Genomic DNA, 20247 nt, shown 5'->3' with positions numbered 1-20247 from the left:
ATATGGTGGTGCATGCCTGTAATCCCAGCTACATGGAAGGCTGAGATGGGAGAATTGCTTGAACCCAGGAGGCGGAGGCTGCAGTGAGCCGAGATTGCACCACTGCACTCCAGCTTGGGCAACAAGAGCAGCACCCTGTCATCTCCAAACAAAAAAACAAAATACCCACAACAAGATCCCATGAGAACTCACTCACTATCTAGAAGACCTCACCAAGGGGATGGTGCTAAACCATTAATGAGAAACCACCCCTATGATCCAATCACCTCCCACTAGACCCCATCTCCAACACTGGGGATTCCAGTTCAACATGAGGTTTGGGTGGGGACACAGATCCAAACTGTATCAGATTCCCTGAGATGAGGCTGGTACTGACTGGAGCATGGTGGTGCATGGAGCATGGTGGTGCATGGCGCATGGTGGTGCATGGAGCATGGTGGTGCATGGAGCATGGTGGTGCATGGCGCATGGCAAGCCTTTCCTGCCTGCTCACTGTTTCATTCATATTATGGTTACCTACTCGCTTTGTTTTGGTTCCTTAGGTGCTGGCCCTAAAGCAAGGATCTGAGTGCAAGTAATTTTTTTGGGAAGTGATCGCAGAAAATACCAGCAAGGAAGAAGAAAGTGAACCCAAAAGAATTGAAAACAGGTACTCAGACAAATAAATGTACACACATGTTCAGAGTAGCATATTTCATAATAGCCAAAAGGTGGAAACAGCCCAAATGTTCATCCACAGATGAATGAGTAAAGAAAATGTGGGGCCAGATGTGGTGGCACGCACCTGTTGTCCCAGCTACCTGGGAGGCTGAGACAGGAGGATCACATGAGCCTGGAAGGTCAAGGCTGGAGCGAGCTGTGATCATGCCACTGCACTCCAGCCTAAGTGACAGAACCAGACCCTGTCTCAAAAGAAAAAAAAAAGGAAATGTGGAATATCCATACAATGGAATATTACTCAGCAGTACAAGGAATTAAGCTCTGATCAATGGTACAATGTGGATGAACCTCGAAAACAGGATGCCGAGTGAAGGAAGCCAAACACAAAAGGCCGCATAGAATTTAATAGATTTATATGAAATATCCAGAATACTTAAATCCATAGAGACAGAAAGCAGATTAGTGGTGCCAGGGACTCCAGGGAGGGATAATGGGAAGTGGCTACTAACAGGTATGGGGTTTTGTTTTGGGATAATGAAAATGTTCTGAAACTAGCTGGGTGAGGTAGCTCACGCCTTTAATCCCAGCACTTTGGGAGGCCAAGGCGGGAGGATCGCTTGAGCCCAGGAGTTCGAGACCAGCCTAGGCAACACGGCAAAACCCTGTCTCTACAAAAAAATACAAAAATTAGCTGGGCCTGGTGGCATGCACCTGTAGTCCCAGCTACTTGGGAAACTGAAGTGGGAGGATTGCTTGAGCTGGGGAGGTTAAGGCTGCAGTGAGCCATGATTGTGCCACTGCACACTCCAGCCTGGGTGACAGAGGAGACCTTCTTTCGAAAAAAAAAGAAAGAAAGAAAGAAGTCCTGAAATTAGAGGGAGGTGGTAGCTGCATGATATGTAAATGTACTGAATGCCACTGAATTATTCCCTTTAAAATGATTAATTTTGTGTTATGCGAATCTCATCTCGACTGAAAAAAAAGATAAAGAAAAAGGGGGAAAGGACGTGGCCAATAGGGAGTTTCCACTGTGGGCAGCTGGAGTTTAATCTCATTGGGGAAGCCTAGAGTGAGTGTGGAACCTATATCTCAGGGTCATTGCACCTAAGGGGTGAGGGAGCTGGGGTATTTATCCACCAATGAGCCTCAGTCATTGGTTGAGAGCTGCTCCTTTGGGAGGGGGGTCTTGGTTTCCCAGGCTACACATGGGCAGAGAATGCCCTATGGTAGAGAAGTCAAGATCGTGACCTTGCAAAAGTCAAGGCTAAGAGCATACGAGCAGGGCCCTGAGTGCATCTGGCTGGAGTGCATCTGTCCAGCTGGCTGGAGGTCATGGCTGGGGAATGAAGAGGTATCCTTGGTGTCTGGAACTCACGTGTGCTGGGAACTTGCTGTGCACTAGGCACACCATGCCTGACCCCACGGGTCATCATCTTGTGCATGGCACCGATCCCCTGACCCTGTGTGTCCCCAGGATGCTGCCCATCACAGACCACCTGCTGCACCTCCTGGGGCTGGAGAAGACGACGTTCCGCATATACGCAGTGTCCACCCTTCTCCTCTTCCTGCTCTTCTTCCTGTTCCGCCTGCTGCTGCGGTTCCTGAGGCTCTGCCGGAGCTTCTACATCACCTGCCGCCGGCTGCGCTGCTTCCCCCAGCCTCCCCGGCGCAACTGGCTGCTGGGCCACCTGGGCATGGTAAGTGTGGCCAGGCAGGACTGGGCTGGGCTGGGCAGGTGCAGGGTAATAGGTAAGGATGGTGGGCCTGCTGGCTTCCCACAGCCTCCCAAGAATCTGGTTGGGGCTAGCAGCAGATTTATATGATGGGGTATGAGGCTGAGGCTCAGAGAGGGCAAGCAGTTTATCCAAGGTCACACAGTTGGGAGGAGGCAGAACTAACTTTAAAGATGAATTATTTTGGGAGGCTGAGGTGGGAGGATTGCTTGAGGCCAGGAATTTGAGACCAGCTTGGAAAACATAGTGAGACCCCGTCTCTACAAAAAATACAAAAATTAGATGGGTGTGGTGGTACACGATTGTAGTTTCAGCCACTTGGGAGACTGAGGTAGGAGGATTGCTTGAGCTTAGGAGTTTGACACTAGCCTGGGCAACACAGTGAGAACCCATCTCTATAAGAAAAACTACAAAAATTAGCTGAGTGCACTAGTACACACCTGTAGTCCCAGCTACATGGGAGGCCAAGGCAGGAGGATTGTTTGAGCCTGAAAGTTTGAGGCTGCAGTGAGCTATGATTGCGCCACTGCATTCTAGCCTGGGTGACCTAGTGAGACCCTGTCTCTCTAAGAAAAAAAAAAAAAAAAAAAGAACTCTCTCTATAATTTTATAGCTATCACTGTAGCAACAGGTATCTTTACCTTTGGAGTTTGGAATCCCAGGGTAGGGATAGAGGTGGGGAGGGGAACACATCCTATTCTCAATGTGGTTCCACTGTTCTCCCTTGAATGCTGTGGTCCCAGGTCTCTTATCCCTTTATTGCATTGAAATTTTTTTTTTTTTTTTTTTTTTTTTTTTTTTTTGAGACAGAGTCTTGCTATGTTGCCTAGGCTGATCTTGAACTCCTAAGCTCAAGCAATCCTTTGGCCTCAGCCTGCTGAGTCCTTTTTAATTTTGCAGATATGTGCCAAGTATTTTTCCAAAAAAATATTAACTCATTCAGTTCTCTTGACAATTCTAGGAAGTAGGTCCCTTGACTAGCCCCATTTTGCATGGAAGATTACTGAGGCACAGAGAGGTTAAGTAGCTGACCTTAGGTCACACAGCTTGTAAGTGGCAGAGCTGAGGTTCAAACCCAGCCTGTCAAGCTTCAGCCTCCTTGCTCTCAATTCTACCCTCTGATGCCTCTAGTTTCTGTAGTTAGTTTCTAGATGAGATAGGTTGGACTTTTCCTTTTTCTTTTTTTTTTTTTTTGAGACAGTGTCTTTCTCTGTCACCTAGGCAGGAGTGCAGTGGTACAATCATGGCTCACTGCAGCCTCCACCTCCTGGGCTCAAGGGATCCTCCTGCCTCAGCTTCTCAAGTAACTGTGACTGCAAGCCTGTAAGCCCATGCCCCCACACCTGGCTAATTTTTGTATTTTTAGTAGAGACAGGGTTTCACCATGTTGTCCAGGCTAATCGCAAACTCCTAACATCACGTGAACCACTGTGCTTGGCCTCCTTGTTTTTAGTTCTACTCTCTGATGCCTCTACTTTCTGGATGAGATAGGCTGGACTTTCCCTTTTAGACTTTTCTCCTTCATTTCTTCCATCCCTTACCCCTGCTCAGGCCTTATCCTCTTCTGATGGTCCATGGTCCAGCCTCCTCCTTGAGTTCCTACCTCCAGTTTCATCCCTTTAGTCCATCTCCCATCCTGGCTCCAGAGGGATTCTTGGATCCAACCACATCCCTGCCCCTGCTCACACACCCTCCATGGCTCCCTATTGCCATTCAGAAAAAGGCTGGTGTTCAAGGCCCTTTTGGCTCCAACCTCCATCCTCCTCACTTGTTCCACCATCCCTCCCTAGCTCCATAAAATCACTTCCCACTCCTGTAACAAGGCTCCCACCTCCAAGGCCTTTGCCAAAACTGTACTCTGTCCAGGTATCTTTCTCTGCTAGATCACCTTCTACTCATTTTTCATGCCCCATCTCCAATGCCCTTACTCTAGAAAACCCTCTCTGGATTTGATGGTTGTCCTAGAGGGAGTTGCCAGGTTCAAGTGCCTGAAGGAGTCGGTCAGGGCCAGCTCTAAAACACAGCCTTGACATTGTACGTCCAACCCAGCTCCTGGGCCCACGGGGGCTGGGTGAGGCTGCAATTGAGGCTTGGGTGTGGACACAATCAGGGCTGAGCCTGACGGAGAAGGAGACACAGGAGCTAGAAAGGGGTCATTTGTTGCTTTACTCATTTGGCAATTGCTGAACCTTATCACCGGCTAGGCACTGGGTTAGGCTCCTTTGTATCTGAGCTCTTCTCTAATTCTCACAGCCTGTGAAGTAGGGATGGATGTGTCCTGTTTCGTGGATTCATACTTTTATAGATTTGAGCACAGAGAGGTTAAGTGTCTTGCTCAAAGTCACACAGCACCTGAGGTTGGGTTTGAACTTGGATTTTTCTGACGTTGAGCCTGAAGCTTTCCTGCCTCATACAACAGGTGAGGAAGTGCAGTTTTGTAGCTAGGTGGCCTGGGTTCAGGTACTAGCTTGGCAGATGATGCCAAAGCTTGCCCATATTCCTCTCAACCCATTTTTGGATGCAGTGGCCTGACGTCCAGCTGCCAGCTCCTGCGTTCTAGGGGCTGTCTCGGGTGGCTGGAGCCCATTCTGCAGGTGAAATAAAGGCTGGGCACAGTGACTCACACCTGCGATCCTAGCATATCGGGAGGCCAGGGCAAGAGAATTGCTTGAGCCTGGGAGTTTGAGACCGGCTTGGGCAACATAGCAAGACCCAGTTTTTACAAAAAATTTTAAAATTAGCCGGGCTTGGTGGTGCATGCCTAGAGTCCCAGTGCCTGTTCTGCCACTGTTTGTTCTGTGAGCTTGGGAATTAACGCCCCCAGGAGTGACCCTCAGCCAGTGACTGATGGGCATTGGTACATAAATACCCCAGCTCCCTCGCCCTCAGGTGGGATGACTCTGAGATGCAATGTGCTACTCTGTCCTCCAAAGCTCCCCAGTGGGACTGAGCCCTGGTTGCCCTTGGTGGTAATTTCCTTGACAACTCATTGTTTACTGGTGGTCTTCTTTCCCTATCTCACTACCCATGTTTTTGGGGATCATCCCCCAAATAAACTACCTGCCCTCGAACCATTGCCTCAGGACTTCCTTCTGGGGGAGCCTAAACCAGAACAGTCACCTACTTAACTTGTAACTTCAGAAAAACCATTCGACCTTGCTGAGTCGAAGCTCACTGCAGCCTCGACTTCCCAAGCTCAGGAGGTTCTCCTGCCTCAGCCTCTTGAGTAGCTGTGATTACAGGCATGTTTTTTTTGAGATGGAGTTTTGCTCTTGTCGCCCAGGCTGGAGAGCAATGGCATGATCTCGGCTCACTGCCACCTCCGCCTCCTGGGTTCAAGCGATTCTCCTGTCTCAGTCTCCTGAGTAGCTGGGATTATAGGCGCCTGCCACCAAGCCCAGCTAATTTTAGTATTTTTAGTAGAGAAGGTGGTTCACCATGCTGTCCAGCCTGGTCTCGAACTCCTGACCTCAGGTGATCTGCTTGCCTTGGCCTCCCAAAGTGCTGGGATCACAGATGTGAGCCACTACATTTGGCTACTGTTTTTAGCTATTGAACATCAGCCAGCGTCAGGCCCGTGCTGGGGCTCTTGCTCTGTTATTTCTTCTTCTTTTTTTTTTTCTTTATTTTTTTGAGGCGGAGTCTCGCTGTGTCGCCCAGGCTGGAGTGCAGTGGCCGGATCTCAGCTCACTGCAAGCTCCGCCTCCTGGGTTCACGCCATTCTCCTGCCTCAGCCTCCCGAGTAGCTGGGACTACAGGCGCCCGCCACCTCGCCCGGCTAGTTTTTGGTATTTTTTAGTAGGAAACGGGGTTTCACCGTGTTAGCCAGGATGGTCTCGATCTCCTGACCTCGTGATCCGCCCGTCTCGGCCTCCCAAAGTGCTGGGATTACAGGCTTGAGCCACCGTGCCCGGCCATTTTGTTATTTCATGAATCCTTTCTACTGCCCTCAGAGGGAGAGTTGATTCTTCTCCATTTTTTCAGATGAGGAAATGGAGGCCTAGGGAGGTGCAGCCAGATGCCTAAAATCATCATGTAGCACCATTAGGCTTGTTTTGAGACTACAGGAGGTGGCAGGAGGAAGGCAGTAGGGGAAGCTGGGGCTGGGTACCTCCTCATTGCTCCTCCCTTACCTCTTGCAGTACCTTCCAAATGAGGCGGGCCTCCAAGATGAGAAGAAGGTACTAGACAACATGCACCATATACTCTTGGTGTGGATGGGACCTGTCCTGCCGCTGTTGGTTCTGGTGCACCCCGATTACATCAAGCCCATTTTGGGAGCCTCAGGTAGGTGCGCTGGGCCTCTGAGCTATGTGTGAGTCCTCAACTCCCAGAGCCTATCTGAGATTTTAGACAGGTGGAATATCCAGAGGAAGGGTCATTTGAATAGGGCTTTGAAGGATGAATAAGAGTTCACCAAAGCAAGAATGGCAATCTAGATTGTGAGAACGGTATGGGCAAAGATGTGACAATGACTAAGAGTTCCAGGAACTTCGAGGGAATGTCCATCCATCTGGCAGTCAGAGCCAAGCATGTTCGGATAGGCAGTTGTTCCCTATGGTTTTGTTAAGTAAGTGTTACTCAATCCCTGGCCATGGCACTCCCATCATTTGGTTCTGACATTCCCATTATGGCCAGGACTCTTGGTGACTCAGCCTGCAGCCTGTTGTCATCACTTGGGCTGACTGACTGGCAGGGAGGGAGATGTGGAAGAATTGCTTCTTCCTTGTGCAGTCCACACCTATCCCAAGATGTGAGACTCCCAAGTGTGCTTGGCAAGCTCTTGCTCAGCCTTCGACACCCAGCTCCAATGGCCGCCTCCTCCAGGAGTCTTTCCCTGACTTCCCAGACAGACCTATTCTCAGCCCTAACCCTTTGGACCTGGGTATGTCTGTGTCCAGCTCTATCTTCCTCATGAGCGGGACTCTGGATCCTCAGTGTGGCCTTGTGTACCTGGTGTATTAGTCCGTTCTCACACTGCTATACAGGACTGCCCTAGACTGGGTAATTTATAAAGGAAAGAGGTTTAATTGACTCACAGTTCCGCAGGGCTGGGGAGGCCTCAGGAAACTTACAATCATGGCGGAAGGGGAAGCAAACACGTCCTTGTTCACATGACAGCAGGAAGGAGAAGTGCCAAGTTAAAGGGGGAAAAGCCCCATATAAATTCATCAAATCTCGTGAGAACTCATTCACTATCATGGAAACAGCAGCACGGGGTTAATCTCCCCCATGATTCAATTACCCCCCCCATTGGATCCCTCCATGACACATGGGGATTATGGGAACTATAATTCAAAATGAGATTTGGATGGGGACACAACAAAACCATATTACCTGGGCACCTCCAGAGGTATCAGAGAACACCTGAGAGAGCTCACTCTCAAATGAACCAATGAGCTCCAGTAGATCAGGTGTGGCGGTTCACACCTGTAATCCCAATACTTTGGGAGGCTGAGTCAGGAGGGTTGCTTGAGGCCAGGAGTTTGAGACTAGCCTGGGCAACATAGTAAACCCTGTCTCTCGAAAAAAAATAAATAATTACCCAGTGGCACTGATATGCACCTGTAGTCCCGGCTACTTGGGTGGCTTAGATGGGAGGATCACTTGAGCTCAGAAGTTTAAGACCAGCCTGGGTAATCTAACAAGACTCCATCAATGTACAAAAACATTTAAAAATATTAGCTATGTGTGGTGGTGCGTGCCTGTAGTCCCAGCTACTCAGGAGGCTGAGGTGAGAGGATTGCTTGAGCCCAGCAGTTGGAGGCTGCAGTGAGCTATGATTGCACCCCTGCTGCACTCCAGCCTGGGTGACAGAGCAAGACTTAGTCTCTCAAAAAAAAAAAAAAAAGTGGGGGATTCCAGGAATTTTAGAATCTCTGTCCCAGCTTTGCCTCTACAAACATGCGTCTGGGGACCCTCTCCAGGGCTGCCACCCAGGAGCTGTGAAAGAAAAAGCTGCCATCCTCGCCTTCTGCAGCTATTCCCTCTTGATACCTCTTTGTCTCCCGTTATTACATTTGTGAAGGGATGACGATCCCCATTGAACTAAGGGGAAAACCTAGACCTTGGGAGGGAGAAGTGACTCTTCTGAGGGATGAATACCAACTTGTGGGAAGAGCCCTGGGCCAGAACTGAGTTGGGTTGGCTCCAAATTCTGGCTTTGGCACATGCCTGCTGTGAGACCCCAGCCACTTATCTAGCCTCTCTGGGTCTCAGGTTTTGATCTGTAAAATGGATGCAGTTGTGAAGGCTGAATAATATAATGTGGATAAGAGGCCACATGCAGTGGCTCATGCCTGCAATCTCAGCACTTTGGGAGGCCACGGCAGGAGGATCACTTGAACCCAGGAGTTCAAGATCAGCCTGGGCAACAGAGCAAGACCCTATCTTTACAAAAAAATTTTAAAAATTAGCCAGGTGTGGTGGTGCATGCCTGTAGTCCCACTTACTCAGGAGGCTGAGGTAGGAGGATTGCTTGAGCCCAAGAGGTTGAGGCTGCAGTGACCTATGATTGTGCCATTGCATCCAGCATAGGCAACAGAGTGAGATTCTGTCTCTAAAAAAAATTTAAAAAAAGTTAAAAAATAATATGGATAGGTACTAATAAAAGTTTCTCTTCTTCTGCCTTTTTAATATATGGTTTTTCTTTCTCTTTTCCTCCTTCCCTTTATTCTTCCTCCCTCTTCTCCTCCTCCTTCTATTTCTCTCTCCACTCCTCCTCTTCCCCCTCCTCCCTTCTCTTTTTCTTCCTCTCCTCCTCCTTCTACTTCTTCTTTCTCCCTCTTCCTCCTCCTCCTCTTCCTCCTCCTCCTCTTCCTCTTCCTCCTCTTCCTCTTCCTCCTCCTCCTTCTCCTTCTCCTTCTCCTTCTCCTTCTCCTTCTTCTTCCCAGAGTGGAGTGCAGTGGCATGATCTCAGCTTACTGCAACCTCTGCCTCCCGGGTTCAAGTGATTCTCCTGCCTCAGCTTCGCGAGTAGCTGGGACTACGAGTGTGCACCACCACACCTGGCTAATTTTTGCAATTTTTTTTTTTTTTTCAGTAGAGACGGGGCTTCACCATATTGGTCAGGCTGGTCTTGAACTCCTGACCTTAAGTGATCCTCCCGCCTCGGCCTCTCAAAGTGCTGGAATTACAGGTGTGAGTCACAGTGCCTGGCCTCTCTTTTTCTTCTTTCTCCTTCCTCCTCCCTCCTCCTCCCACTCAGAGCATCAGTTTCCTGAGCACCATCCTGCCTGGTTCTGAGACTCCAAACAGACCAAGGAGTAGCGTCCCAGCAGGGGCTGGCGTGTAGCAGATGCTTAAGCCTCTTGTCCTCTCCTCCTCCAGTGGAGGGAGGGATGTTCTGCGTTCCCCACCAGAGAAGCCAGATAGGGAACTCCAGGATGGAGAGGGTGGGGCTGTGAGTCAGCCTTTTGGCCCAGGGTGCCCCCACCTGGAATTACACAGATCAGGCTCCAGTCACAGACTTCACCCCCGATCAGGACCTCCTGGGGCCACACCTGGGAGTAGCTTGCTGCTCTGAGCTTGGAGCTGCATAGCCCTTGAGACCGGAGGAGGGCCCACCTCCTGTTGGAGCCTCAGTTTCCCCTATCATCTTATGGGCCTTTGGACTAGGAAATTTTAATGAGAGAAAGTAGGTAAACATGCTTTATAGAGAACATCATGATATATAGACATATAATTGTGGCTTGCTTTTATGTCATCTTTTTAAAATCGAGGTGAAATTCATGTAACATATAATTAACCATTTACAAGTGAACAATCAGTGGTATTTAGTGTATTCACCATGTTGGGCAACCACCAGCATTCTCCAGCTTCAAAATTTTTAATCACCCCATAAAAAGAGTCTATACCCATTGAGTAATCACTTCCCATTTCCGTCCTCCTCCCGTCCCCTGGTAACCTCGAATCTGCTTTCTGTCTCTACGGATTTGCCTATTCTGGGTACATCATAGAAAGGGAATTACACAAAATGTGATCTTTTTGTGTCTGTTTTCTTTTACTCAACATAATGTTTTTGAAGTTCATTCACGTTGTAGTATGAATCAGTTTCTTCTTTTTTTTTTTTTTAAATTTGAGACAGAGTCTTACCCTGTCACTCAGAGGCTGGAGTGCAGTGGTGCAGTCACAACTCTTTACAGCCTTGAAGTCCTGGGCTCAAGCGATCCTCCTCCTGCCTCAGCCTTCCGAGTAGCTGGAACTGCAGGCACGCACTACCATGCCCAGCTAATTTTTATTTTTATTTTTGTAGAGATGAGGTCTTGCTATATTGTCCAGGTTGGTCATTAGGGCTGATTTCATCTCACTGTATGGATTTTGTTGCTGCTGTTGTTTATCTGTTCACCTTTTGGCTGTTGCGAATCATGCTACTATGAACATATATGTTCAAGTTTTGGGGTGGACATATGTTTTCATTTCTCTCTTGGGTAGGTACCTAGAAGTAGAATCGCCAAGTCATATGGTCATTCTGTACTTAACTTTTTAAAAAATCACTTTGCTGTTTTCCACAGAGGGCTTGCATTAATTTTCTATTAACAGGAAACCCAAACATTTATCTCACAAGTTCTTGATGCCAATAAAAAATCATTTTAATCATAGTAATAAAAATAGCCAACAGTTGGTCAATTATATATTTACATACACACATGTTTAATGAGCACCTACCATGTGCCAGGAACACAAGAGCTTGTTGAGTCTTACAGGGATACCATGAGGGAGGATTGTTCTATTTTCTCCTTTGGCAGTGGTAACATGTCCAGGCTTACATATCTAGTTAGTGGCAGGGCTGGAATTTGAATCCAGACCTGGCTGGCCCAGAACCTAAGCTCTCAAACACAGTGATATGCAGTTTTCTGAGCATGAGTTTCTCCATGCTGGCACCGTGTGGGGGTATTCCATACACCATCTCATCTCATCTCTCCTTCTTTTTTTTTTCTTTATAAAGAATATTTTTGTAGAGACAGAGTCTTGCTGTGTTGCCCAGGCTAGTTTTGAACTTCTGGGCTCAAGTGATCCTCCTGCCTCAGCCTCCCAAAGTGCTGGGACTGCAGGTGCGAATCATTGCACCTGGACTACCATCTCCTTTTTGCCGGAGGGGGAAACTGGTGAGGAACGTGGACACAGACTTTCCTGGCATTGAGTGGTCAGAGTTGGAGTGGAAAAGGAACCTGAGGATGAGAGAGCAATGGTTCAGCTGAGAAGGGAGTTTGGAGAAGGCTTCCTGGAGGAGATGTCAGTGATGCTGGGCCTTAAAGGATGCCTAGGAGTTTGCCAGAGAAGGAGTCCTAGATGGAAAGTCCTGCCAGTGCACTGATGCAGATGTGTGAAAATTCCAGGGAAATTCAGGTGACTTAGGGTGGCTGCAGTGAAGGTGATATGTTGGGGGGAATAGGAAATGAGACTGACAGTTAAGCAGGAACTGGACTGCAAAGTGAATGCACTTGTACTTTATCCTAGGAGTGACGGGGAGCCATGGGCAGCTATTGACCAGATCTGGGTGTCGGAAAGATCCCTGTAGAGCCTATCTTGGAGTCCAGAGCGCGGAGAGGAGAGGAGTGACTGGACTCCTGCTTTCCTCTTTAATGCTGCCTCCTCCAGGAAGCCTGCTCTGACTTCCAACAGCCCTTTTTCTGAGCCTTCCTTAGCACCTACCACACTTTCTACCTTCTTGGTAGTTGCATGGCATGCCTCTGCTTCCCTTTCCTGCCCTGCTCAGGAGCTCCTCCAGGGAGGGCATAGAGCTGAGCCATCTGTGGGTCCCCAGCATCACCCAACTTGGGTTGGGCACAGAAAGGCAGCAGAAGAGGTGTGTTGAATGGGAGGATGAGTGGGCAGATGATTATGTATGCAATTGGCCAATTCCTAGGGAGTGTGTGTGTGTAGGTGGCTGAGTCACATTCAGGTAAAAGTGATACCACTCGAATTTCAGATACTTCCTTCCCAGGCCTCTGCCCATTCATCCCCAAATCTGTTCAGTATAGAGAAGGAGAATCCATCCATCCATCCATCCATGCATTCATTCATCCACTCATCTATCCACCACCCACCTATCCACTCATTCATCCATCCATCCATCCATTCATCCATCCATCCACCATCCACCCATCCGACCATCCATTCATCCATCCATCCACCCACCCACCATCTATCCATCTGCTATTCATCCATCCACTTATTCTTCCATCCGTGTACTCATCTGCCCATCTACTCATCCATCCACCCATTTATTCTTTCATTCATCCATCCTTGGATTGACTTATTTACTCATTTAATAAAAATTTATTTAGCATAATATATCAGTGATCAACATGAACCCTTCTGTTAAGGAGCCTGTAACTAAGTGGATACAATCCAGAGTGATTGCTGGGTCAGGGGTGGGGAGAAGCATTCAAGTTGAGACTACAGGATGAAGGAAGAGTGTTTGAGGCAGAGAGAGCAACTGGTGGAAAGTCTCAGAGAAGAGAGAGCACGTGGTCTTTTTGAGGAGCTGAGAAAAGTTCTGTGGTGTGGCTGGGCATGGTGGCTTATGCCTGTAATCCCAACACTTTGGGAGGCTGAATTTGGAGGATCACTTGAGCTCAGGAGTTCAAGACCAGCCTGGGCAATATGGCGATACCCTGTCTATACAAAAAATTAACAAATTAGCCAGGTGTGGTGGCGTATGTCTGTAGTCCCAGCTACTCGGGAGGCGGAGGTGGGAGGATCGCTTCAATCTAGGAATTGGAGGCAGCAGTGAGCTATAATCTCACCATACACCCCAGCCTGGGTGATAGAGCGAGACCCCATCTCAAAAAAAAAAAAAAAAAAAATGTGGTGTTAGTTCTGTGATGTCGAATGGGGGATGGAAGACAGAGGTGTCTTGAGAGAGATTTGGACAAAGGCAAATCATTCAGGGCTTTGAAAATGGGCTGGTATGTGAGGGTGATGGGTGTGTGAGCAGGAAGGGGCATGGTCAGATCTGATAGATGAGATTCTCCTGGGGCCATCATGAGGGACACACTGGAGAGGGCGAGGCTGGAGGCTGGGAGCACAGGAGGTGTGATTCAGATGACCTGAGCTGGCAGAAAAAAAAAGGGGAAGGCTCAGGTGAAGAAGGCTATTCTGGATAGACAGCTCAGCCTGACCAAAGGTTCAGAGGTGATCCACGATATGTGATGAGAATAGGGTTTTCTGGTGTATGTTGAAGGGTGAGGTGGGAGAGGCATACAGGGGCCAGATGGAATTGGGTTTCAATGCCAGGCTGAACCTGAACTTTTTACAAGCGCAATGGGGAGCCATGGGAGGCGTTTGAGCAGGGGAGGCTCATATTGAGATCAGTGTTTTATAAGGATTTTTCTCGGGTAGGTGTGGAGGATGGACTGGAGGAATACAGTGGGAGGTCAGAGCCCAGTGAGGAGGCCTAAGGAAGTCATAAGCAAAGGTCAAGAGTTAGAACTCTGTTTTGAAGCCAGGCGTGGTGGCTCATGCTTGTAATCCCAGCACTTTGGGAGGCGAGGTGGGTGGACCACTTGAGGTTAGGAGTTCGAGACCAGCCTGGCCAACATGGTGAAACCCTGTCTCTGCTAAAAATACAAACAAATTAGCTGGGCGTGATGATGGCACCTGTAATCCCAGCTACTCGGGAGGCTGAGGCAGGAGAACCACTTGAACCTGGGAGGCAGAGGTTGCAGTGAGTGAAGATCGCACAAGTGCACTCCAGCCTGGGTGACAGAGTGAGACTCTGGAAAGAAAGAGAGAGAGAGAGAGAGAAACAAAGAAAGAGAGAGAGAAAGAGAAAGAAAGGAGGGAAGGAGGGAGGGAGGGAGGGAAGGAAGAAAGAAAGGAAGGAAGGAAGGAAGGAAGGAAGGAAGGAAAGAAGGAAGAAGGAAGGAAAGAAGGAAGAAGGAAGGAAGGAAGGAAGGACAGGACGGAGGAAAGCAGAAGGAAGAAGGAAAGAAGGAAGAAGAGGGAAAGAATGAAGGAAGAAGAAGGAAGGAAAGAAGGAACGAGGTAGGAAGGAACCTCTGAAGGAGGCATGCAACGTGCCAGAAGAACCCGCCTTAGGCCGACGCCAAGAAGAAGAAGGAAGGACGCTGAAGAAGGAAAGAGGACGGCCTTCATCCCATCCTGAAGGAAGGAAGGAGTGAAGACCGCCGGAAAAGGAAGACTACAGGCCTTCCCTCAGGAGGAGGAAGGAAGGAAGGTGAACCGCGGTAAGGCCTGCCGTTCCTTACTTCCGAAGGAAGGAAGGAAGGACTCTATTTGGAGTCATCATTGGCCCTTTACCCTCCACAGCTGCCATCGCCCCCAAGGATGACCTCTTCTATGGCTTCCTAAAACCTTGGCTAGGTGAGTGCCCAGTGGGTAGGCTGGGGCTGGGGCTTCAGAGAAGAGAGGGAAGAGTGTGGGGTTCCTTGGAGGGTTTCAGAGTAATAGGAGAGGTCCCTAACCTCAGTCTTTTGGGCCCAGGGGATGGGCTGCTGCTCAGCAAAGGTGACAAGTGGAGCCGGCACCGTCGCCTGCTGACACCTGCCTTCCACTTTGACATCCTGAAGCCTTATATGAAGATCTTCAACCAGTGCACTGACGTTATGCATGTGAGTCCCAAGGCTTTGTGGGAAGAGGGTGTCCTGGGAGTGAGGCTGGTCCAGGCTCCAACTCATGCATGGGCAAGCCATGTGATGTCAGGCCTCACTGACTTTATCTATAAAATGAGCTTGTAGTGAAAATGCAGTCCGGTCCTTGTTAGGCTGACTCCCTGTCTCTGGTTTCTATGCACAATCACCATGTATCTCTCTTCCAGGCTAAATGGCGGCGTCTGGCAGAGGGCTCAGTGGTCTCCCTTGATATGTTTGAGCATATCAGCCTCATGACCCTGGACAGTCTTCAGAAATGCGTCTTCAGCTACAACAGCAACTGCCAAGAGTGAGTGTGACCCTTCTTGGGACTATGGAGTCAGCTGCTCTAGGGGCAAGATGGTGGTAGGAGAAAAGGAACTCCCAGGCATTAGACAACTCTGGCCTATGGGAGCTCTGCCACGGATGGGCCATGTGGTTCCAGGAAACTCTCTGAGCTTCACTTTTTTTAAATTAAAAAAATGTGACTTCATAATTCCTTCCCCTTAGTCATTGTGTGATAATTAAATGAGATAATGTGAATCAATGGCTTGGTGCTTTTAAATAGTAGGTGCTTAGTAAATGTTAGTATTTTTTCATTCTACTATGAAGAGTGTGTGGTCTTTGAACAGTGTCCTCCCAACTTTCTGAGGCTCAGTTTCCTTATTTGTAAAAAAAGGATGTCAATCTCTTACTCTCTGAGAGATGCTTTAAGGATAAAATGATGTAGCACTGCCCTGGCACATAATTGATGCTCAGAGAATATTTGTTGAGTAAATGAATCAAATAATCAATGCCTTGGTTCATTCATTCATTCATTCATTCATCAAATATTCATTATGCACCTACTGTGTGCCTGGCACCATGATATTGCTGCTGAGGACAGGGTGGTGAACAACAGACAGTCACAGTTCTGTGAAGTTTATAGTCTAAGTGGGGACATAAGGAATAAGGGAGACAATTAATGCAAAGCTTGCCACACATAGTAGGTCTTCAGTAACAAGCTAATGACTTTGTTACTCTAGGCGTTATAGGGACATGTTCCAGTTGGATAAGGCAGAGATGGTCTTAGTAATTAAATAATTAAAGGTGGCTTTAGAAATTAAATAATTAATTAATCCAAGAAATATTTACTGAGTGCCTAGTAAGGGCCAGCCCTGAACTAGGTGCTGGGAACACCATAGTCAACAAGAAAGACAAGATGCTGCTTTTCTAGAACTTCCATTTCAGTAGGAAGTAAGTAACCATGAACAAGTAAGTAAACAAGAAAACGACAGACTGCAATAAGAGCATAAAAACAAGCCCACTTCAGGACTGAGGACAGCTCCCTGCAAGCATGTTTCACCCATTAGTTTTTTTTTTTTTTTAATACAAGCTTTGTTGAGAGACAATTCACATACTATACAATTTACTCACTTAAAGAATACACCTGAATTGCTTTTAGTATATTCAGAGTTGTGCAACCGTTACTATAATCAATTTTAGAATATTTTCATCAATCCTCCCCCTACTCCAAGAAACTTCATACACTTTAGCAACCCTTGCCCTTCCCTTTCTCCTTCAGGTCTAGACAATCACCAATCTACTTTCTGTCTCTATAGGTTTGCCTGTTATGGATATTTCACACAGATGGAATCATACAGACTTTTGTGTCTGGTTTGTTTCACCCAGCATAATATTTTACAGGCTCATCCATAGTGTAGCATGTATCGATTATGTATTTCTTTTCATTGATGAATAATATTCCATTTACCACATAATACCACATTTTGTTTATCCAGTCATCCATCGATGGACATTGTTTCCACTTTTTGACTTTTATGAATAATGCTGCTATTAACATTCATGCACAAACTTTTGTGTGAACATGTATTTTCAGTTCTCTTGGCTATATACCTAGGAGCAGAATTGCTGGGTCATATGGTAATTCCATTTTAAACGTTTTGAGGGACTGCTAAACTTTATTTCAGTGGGTTTCAACATGGTACAGAGTGGTTGTACCATTTTGCTCTTCCAACCAGTGAGTGTGAGAGCTCCAGTTTCTCCACATATTCACTAACACTTGCTTGTTGTTGTTGTTGTTGTTGTTGTTGTTTATTTGTTTGCTTTTAAGAGATAGGGTATTGCTCTGTTGCTCAGGCTGGAGTGCAGCCCAACACTTGTTACTATAAGTTTTGATTTTAGTCATCTTAGTGGAGTGAACTACTATCTCATTGTGGCTTTGATTTGCATTTCTCTGGTGACCAGTGCTGTTAAGTATCTTTTCACATTCTCATTGGTCATTTCTGCCTTCTCTGGAGAGATGCCTATTCATATCCATTGCCCATTTTAAAATAAGTTTTAAGAATTCTTTATTTATTTTAGGTACCAATCCCTTATCAGATATATAATTTGCAAATATTCTCTCCCATGCTGAGGAGTATAACCATTTAGCTTTAGTGATGCTACAATTACTATGCCTATGTTGAAAGTCCTTATCCCTCCTTGGGCCTGTTTAAAAATATACCTGGGACCGAGCGTGGTGGCTCAGGCCTGTAACCCAGCACTTTGGGAGGCCGAGGCTGGAGGATCACTTGAGCTCATGAGTTCAAGGGTGTGATTATGCCGCTGTACTGCAGCCTAGGTGACAGAGCAAGACCCTATCTAAAAAATAAATAAATGAAATAAAAATAAAGTTAATATAGGGTTTCTCTTTGTTATCTACTCAATGGGGAGTGAAGGCTTATCTTAGCCAAACCATGGGTCTTAGCCAAGCCATGGCTGTGCTGTGCTGGGGGAAGGGGTTACACTCATGGCTTCCTTTCTCCCTGGCAGGAAGATGAGTGATTATATCTCCTGCTATCATTGAACTGAGCGCTCTGGCTGTCCGGCGTCAGTATCGCTTGCACCATTACCTTGACTTCATTTACTACCGCTCGGCGGATGGGCGGAGGTTCCGGCAGGCCTGTGACATGGTACACCACTTCACCACTGAAGTTATCCAGGAACGGCGGCGGGCACTGCATGAGCAGGGGGCCGAGGCCTGGCTTAAGGCCAAGCAAGGGAAGACCTTGGACTTCATTGATGTGCTGCTCCTAGCCAGGGTGAGGCTGGGCCCTGGAGGGTGGAGCCCTTCCCTAGATGGCCTCCCCAGGAATTGCATATAAAATGATAAATGTTAGAACTCCATTAAGCGTTGTGGCTCATACATGTAATGCTAGCACTTTGGGAGGCCGAGGTGGGAGGATTGCTTGAGCCTTGGAATTGGAGATCAGCCTGGGCAACACAGGGAGACCCTGTTTCTACAAAAAATAAATAAGTTGGGTGTGGTGCTGCATGCCTATGGTCTCAGCTACTTGGGAGGCTGAAGCAGGAGTGTGGCTTGAGCCCAGGAGTTGGAAGCTGCGGTGAGCTACGATGGTGCCACTGCACTTCAGCCTGGGCAACAGAGCGAGACTCTGTCTCAGAACAAAACAAAACAGAACAACACAGACATGCAAAACCAAAAAAAATTCACATGGGTCTGGGATGGGGTCAGAACATGTAAGACTCACTGGGTGAGTTTTCTTGGGCTGCTATTACAAAGTACCACAAACTAAATGGCCTAAACATCAACAATTTACTCTCTCACAGTTCTGGAAGCTAGAAGTTCAAGATCAAGGTATCTGCAGGGCTGGTTTCTTCTAAGGGCCATGGAGGATGAATCTGTTCCAGGCCTTGCTCCCTGGCTTGCAGAAGGCTGTCTTCTCCCTATGTCTGTGGATCATCTTCCCTCTGTGCCTGTCTCTGCCTTCTTCTCTTTGTATAAGGACACTCTTTGTATAAGGACACCAGTCACATTGGATTAGGGCCCTGCCCTAATGAGTTCATTTTGTCTTGATTACTTCTGCAAAGACCTCTCTCCAAACATGGTCATAGTCTGAGGTATTAGAAGTTAGGACTTACGAATTCTAGCAGCGGGGTGGGGTGGGGGTGGGGGTGGGGGTAGGGGTGGGCAGGGCACCATTCAGCTCATCACAATTGCAAAAATGAAATATATGACCTTGGGCCGGGTGCGGTGGCTCACGCCTGTAATCCCAACACTTTGGGAGGCTGAGGTGGGCGGATCACCTGAGGTCGGGAGTTCCAGACCAACCTGACTTCAGGTTGTGTGGAGAAACCCCGTCTCTACTAAAAATACAAACTTAGCCAGACGTGGTGGTGCACACCTGTAATCCCAGCTACTCGGGAGGCTGAGGCAACAGAATTGCTAGAACCTGGGAGCCAGAGGTTGCGGTGAGCTGAGCTCATGCCATTGCACTCCAGCCTGGTCTACAAGAGTGAAAGTCAGGAAGGAAGGAAGGAAGGAAGGAAGGAAGGAAGGAAGGAAGGGAGGGAGGGAGGGAGGGAGGGAGGGAGGGAGATGACCTTGAAGAGATGAGACACTTGTATGGTCACTCATTGGTGTATCTGTGGAGTTTTTGGGTTCTGGATTCAAATAGTCCTGGATTCCAGTCCTGGTTCTGTCGCTTAGTGGATGTTTGACCTTAGTCATATGACTCTTCTTCCCGAGCCTCAGTTTCTCCTTTTATAGCATGGTTGTCAGGCATCTAGTGCGATGCTTGGTGTTAGAGGCTGCTCAAGAAATATGAACTCCCTTTTTCGCCTCCACTGTTGACATTGTCCCTCTTTCCATCTTTCTTTTCTTTTTTCTTGTTTTTTAAAAATTTAATTTAAAGTTCCAGGATAAGCTGGGTGCAGTGGCTCATGCCTGTAATCCCAGCACCTTGGGAAGCTGAGGCGGGAGGATCACCTGAGGTCAGGAGTTCGAGACCAGCCTGGCCAACATGTTGAAACACTGTCTCTACTAAAAAGAGAAAAAAAAAATTAGCCGGGCGTGGTGGCAGGCGCCTGTAATCCCAGCTCCTCTGGGGGCTGAGGCAGAAGAATCGCTTGAACCTGGGAGGCAGAGGTTGTAGTGAGCCAAGATTGCGCTACTGCATTCCAGTCTGGCAACAAGAGAGAAACTCTGTCTCAAAAAAAATTTTTTTTTAAATTAAATTAAATTTAAAGTTCAAGGATACATGTGTAGGGCGTGCAGGTTTGTTACATAGGCAAACATGTGCCATGGTGGTTTGCTGCACCTATCAACTCATCACCTAGGTATTAAGCCCTGCATGCATTTGCTATTTATCCTGATAATCTCCCTCCTACTGCCACCCTGATAGGCCCAAGTGTGTGTTGTTTCCCTCCCTGCATCCGTATTTTTTCATTGTTCAGCTCCCACTTATAAGTGGGAA

The 20247-nt window shown here is 47.7% G+C and overlaps 1 protein-coding gene across 1 annotated transcript in view; it reads left to right on the top strand.

Annotated features, from left to right (window-relative positions):
* Positions 1-20247, top strand: part of LOC104661016 (cytochrome P450 4F22) — a 44010-nt gene that overhangs the window by 13992 nt on the left and 9771 nt on the right. Inside the window, 8 exon segments of the mRNA XM_010361521.2 lie at positions 543-649; positions 2135-2357; positions 6536-6680; positions 14670-14723; positions 14844-14971; positions 15178-15299; positions 17804-17825; positions 17827-18072. Of these exon segments, the coding sequence (XP_010359823.1) occupies positions 2136-2357; positions 6536-6680; positions 14670-14723; positions 14844-14971; positions 15178-15299; positions 17804-17825; positions 17827-18072 (939 nt within the window). The 5' untranslated portion in view covers positions 543-649; position 2135.

This window comes from Rhinopithecus roxellana, chromosome 8, assembly GCF_007565055.1.
Source record: "Rhinopithecus roxellana isolate Shanxi Qingling chromosome 8, ASM756505v1, whole genome shotgun sequence".
NCBI classification, from domain to species: Eukaryota; Metazoa; Chordata; class Mammalia; order Primates; family Cercopithecidae; genus Rhinopithecus; species Rhinopithecus roxellana.
Note: the sequence above shows the minus strand (reverse complement) of the source record. Positions and strands in the feature narration are given on the sequence as shown.